This window comes from Mya arenaria, chromosome 14 (genome assembly GCF_026914265.1).
Source record: "Mya arenaria isolate MELC-2E11 chromosome 14, ASM2691426v1".
NCBI classification, from domain to species: Eukaryota; Metazoa; Mollusca; class Bivalvia; order Myida; family Myidae; genus Mya; species Mya arenaria.
In genome coordinates this window covers 4,985,045-4,989,275 of record NC_069135.1, presented here as the reverse complement: position 1 = coordinate 4,989,275, position 4,231 = coordinate 4,985,045, and the positions used below count along the sequence as shown (strand labels likewise).

Below are 4,231 nucleotides of genomic sequence, written 5' to 3'. Positions count from 1 at the left end.
TTCATTAGTGTGTCTAATCTGAAATGTCAGGAGGTTTTCATATACGTGTGTCTAATCTGTGATGTTAGGAGGTTTCACTTACAATAGTTAAAGATGTTTTAGACGCACGTGCTATCCAATTTCTAGATATCAATAAGTTAAGACCAAAGAAATAAAAAGTATCCAATAGTCAGAGCTGTGGGACCACTCTAGATGTCATTCATAGTAGGGCCCGCGGCATTTTGGGTTCAAAATTACTCATTTGGCGAATATCCCACAAATCGGTTGGTATTAAACTCCCCCTTTGGTATCAAACATATGTTTCAGTCACACTTGGGGATGTGACGGGGTCAAGCCATAATGCAGCCACTGTAGGGCGCGGGCAGACCTTGTTAGGATTTTCAGTTGGTGTGTCTAATCTGTCATGTTAGGATTTTCAGTTTGTGTGTCTAATATGTCATGTTAGGATTTTCAGTTTGTGTGTCTAATCTGTCATGTTAGTATTTTCAGTTTGTGTGTCTAATCTGTCATGTTAGGATTTTCAGTTGGTGTGTCTATTCTGTCATGTTAGGATTTTTAGTTGGTGCGTCTAATCTGCCATGTATGTTGGTTTTCTCTGGAGTATCTAGTCTGTCACGTTAGGAGGATTGCATTTTGTAGTTGTGCGTCTTAACACTGAAGCATAGATTGGGCTGACTATTTTGACATTACTCTTGTGTTTTTGGACGTTATAGTGTGGAAATCTGGTTGCGAGGCACATATATCTGTGTAGTGCAACTTATCAATATTATAAGTGATTTGTCCCTGGCACAGAAAGGCCCCGGTGTCAACCATGGCGTTTTACGCGGGCATCAATCACAAGCGCTAATGTTCATTTTAACACCCCACGGGAATAATTTCGTTCACTGGAAACGGAACTGTTACTATTTTAATGCTGGGTTGAGGATTTTAATTAATTTAATCCCATTCAGAAAATTATCTTTACTTTCACATGAAAGCCATGCGTATTAAATTATAGATGACAGCGATAGAAACAGAAATACTTCCGTTAGAAGTGCAATCAATACCCAGTTATGAATTATCATTTGAATTACCATTATTCATATTTTTTTTAAAATACATCTAGGTTACGTTGCATGTAAGACTTATAAATTGCTTTTGTCATAAATATTATAACTTTCAGGCGACTACATTTTCAACGACATGATGAGGCACTTTTAGATTGTTCGCTTATTAATTTATTTTCACGACTACTCGAAAATAAGGTGTTTTATATACTGTATTAATGTATGAATTAATGAATTATTGCAGTTTTACCTTACATCACAAAACGTAATTAGAATACAAAAATGGTTTCCTTAACCTAGCGTGTATTTATCTTGCAGCGAAAATGCCTCGACAATCGAACACATCCACGTCTCGTAATTGTACCAGGTCAGAAAGGCAAGTTTATGCCCTTCATTCAATCTGTCAATTAATTAATTGTATAAAACGTTTTCCAAATTGCTACCGCCAACTTACCATCTCCAACTTGATCGAAATTCATGTTTTCAACTAAAGGACAATCCAGCAGCAAGGACTATAACTCTGGCTGCAGGGACTGCAACTCTGACTCTGACAGCAGGTACTACAACTCTGTAAGGACTACGACTCTGACTGCAACTCTGACTGCAAGGACTACAACTCTTGCCGCAAGGACTACAACTCTGACTGCAGGTACTACAATTCTGACTGCAAGGACTACAACTCTGACTGCAAGGACTACAACCCTGATTGCAAGGACTACAACTCTGACTGCAATGACTACAACTCTGCCTGCCAGGACTACAACTCTGACTGCAAGCACTACAACTCTGATCACAAGGACTACAACCCTGACTGAAAGGTCTACAACTCTGATTGCAAGGACTACAACTCTGAGTCCAAGGACTACAACTCTGACTGCAAGGACTACAACTCTGACTGCAACTCTGACTGCAAGGACTACATCTCTGGCTGCAGGGACTACAACTCTGACTGCAAGGACTACAACTCTGACTGCAAGGACTACAACTCTGACTGCAACTCTGACTGCAAGGACTACAACCCTGACTGCAAGGACTACAACTCTGCCTGCCAGGACTACAACTCTGACTGCAAGCACTACAACTCTGATCACAAGGACTACAACCCTGACTGAAAGGTCTACAACTCTGATTGCAAGGACTACAACTCTGACTGCAAGGACTACAACTCTGACTGCAAGGACTACAACTCTGACTGCAACTCTGACTGCAAGGACTACATCTCTGGCTGCAGGGACTACAACTCTGACAGCAGGGGCTACAACTCTGACTGCAAGGACTATAACTCTGACTGCAGGGACTTTATCTTTGACTGCAAGGACTACAACTCTGACTGCAGGGACTTTATCTTTGACTGCAAGGATTACAACTCTGACTGCAGGAACTGCAACTCTGACTGCAAGGACTACAACCCTGACTGAGAGGTTTACAACTCTGATTGCAAGGACTACAACTCTAAGTCCAAGGACTACAACTCTGACAGCAAGGACTACAACTCTAACTACAAGGACTACAACTCTGACTGCGACTCTGACTACAAGGACTACAACTCTGGCTGCAGGGCCTACAACTCTGACAACAGGGACTACAACTCTGACTGCAAGGACTACAACTCTGATCACAAGGACTACAACTCTGGCTGCAAAGACTACAACTCTGACTGCAAGGAATAAAGCTATTGCACCAAGACTACAGCTCTGGCAACAGGAAGAAATGGCACCAAGTTCACGTAGTAAAAAAACATCGACTACAACATTTTTTACAATTCTAGTATATCTACAAGTAGAGTTCCCGACTCTGACTGCAGGGACTTCAAGGACTACAACTCTGACTGCAACTCTGACTGCAAGGACTACATCTCTGACTGCAGGGACTACAACTATGACTGCAAGGACTACAAGTCTGACTGCTAGGATTACAACTCTTGCTAAAGGGACTTCAACTCTGACTGCAAGGACTACATCTCTGAGTCAAAGGACTACAACTCTGACTGCAAGGACTACAACTCTGACTGCAAGAACTACAACTCTGACTGCAAGGAATAAAGCTATTGCACCAAGACTACAGCTCTGGCAGCAGGAAGAAATGGCACCAAGTTCACGTAGTAAAAAAACATCGACTACAACATTTTTTACAATTCTAGTATATCTACAAGTAGAGTTCTAAGACTGCAACTTTATTCATAACGACATACGCCCGATTTTAATAGGTCAAAAGTTGTGTTCTTTTTTTGTGGCTACACAATCGATACTGCTTTGGTAACAGCTTACTGGACATGAGTCTGACACGTCCATGCCCGTCTTAATAGCAGTTCTTTCAGAGAACAAGAGGGGCCCATTCTCAAATACCTTTATTATTATCATTATTAATATTTAGTAAAATGAAATACAGATATTGGAGTTGTAACAAAGGCAAAGTGTGAATAGACAGACGGTCAAGCCGACCTGATACTGGCTATATTTCATTGTTTCAAACCTCCGTGTAGAGTTACTCATCACCACATGGCTATTTCGCTGAACATATGTACCAGAGCCGGCCATGTCTAATTATTTCACTAATTGGTTAGTTGTGAGTTTACATTGTTTGGTTAAGAAATGAGAATCTGTTATTGATATTCTGCGTACATCGGCAGATAAACCTCTATGTGTATCCATTGAACAATAGGTGATGGGGCACTTTCTAATGGAGCTACTAATTCCATAAATGAGGCATTAAATGAGCGTAGGCGAGCCTTTGCTAATTTCCCCGCAGGTCATTACAAGCTGCTTGCAGGAAGTTCTGAAGATTCCAGACATCTGGTGCGGGATAAAATCATGATGTTCATGATCTGTTTCGATAACTTGTAACCTCATAACCTAGAAGTATAAGCAAGGATTGGATTGTATGGTCAATCTGGATCTCTTTATTCTTCAGACACAACGGCTTTATTCATTTACGTCATATATTGATATAAGAGATACTTTGTACCTCGTGCATTTCCATGGAAGCCATATTTTCACATTCCTCATTGGCAGCGTGCAGATTTATTGCTGCTATAGAGGTCTTAAAACAAGAGCCCGTTTGTGTAATAACTGTCTATTCCAAAGGAAATTTGGTGCATGCTGATAATTTTTAGATTTGCAGCTCCGATATGACGTCATTAAGTCGTGTGAGATTTAGTTTGCGTAATTAGAAGAAAAAAGAAGTGT

The 4,231-nt window shown here is 40.7% G+C and overlaps 1 protein-coding gene across 1 annotated transcript; it reads left to right on the top strand.

Moving 5' to 3' along the window:
- Positions 1–1,523: 1,523 nt before the first annotated feature.
- LOC128217474 (aspartate and serine-rich protein-like) lies at positions 1,524–2,716 on the top strand. Its single transcript, XM_052924627.1, has 3 exons — positions 1,524–1,616; positions 1,865–2,089; positions 2,489–2,716. The coding sequence occupies exons 1-3, from the start codon at positions 1,524–1,526 to the stop codon at positions 2,714–2,716; spliced, it is 546 nt and encodes a 181-aa protein (XP_052780587.1).
- Positions 2,717–4,231: the final 1,515 nt, after the last annotated feature.

Excerpts from the sequence above, each read along its gene's own strand:
- LOC128217474 (XM_052924627.1), top strand. The coding sequence starts at position 1,524 with ATGTTTTCAACTAAAGGACAATCCAGCAGCAAGGACTATAACTCTGGC. Across the intron at positions 1,617-1,864 it reads ACAGCAGGTACTACAACTCT|GTCTACAACTCTGATTGCAA; the intron begins GTAAGGACTACG and ends CCTGACTGAAAG. Across the intron at positions 2,090-2,488 it reads ACTGCAAGGACTACAACTCT|GACTACAACTCTAAGTCCAA; the intron begins GCCTGCCAGGAC and ends TCTGATTGCAAG.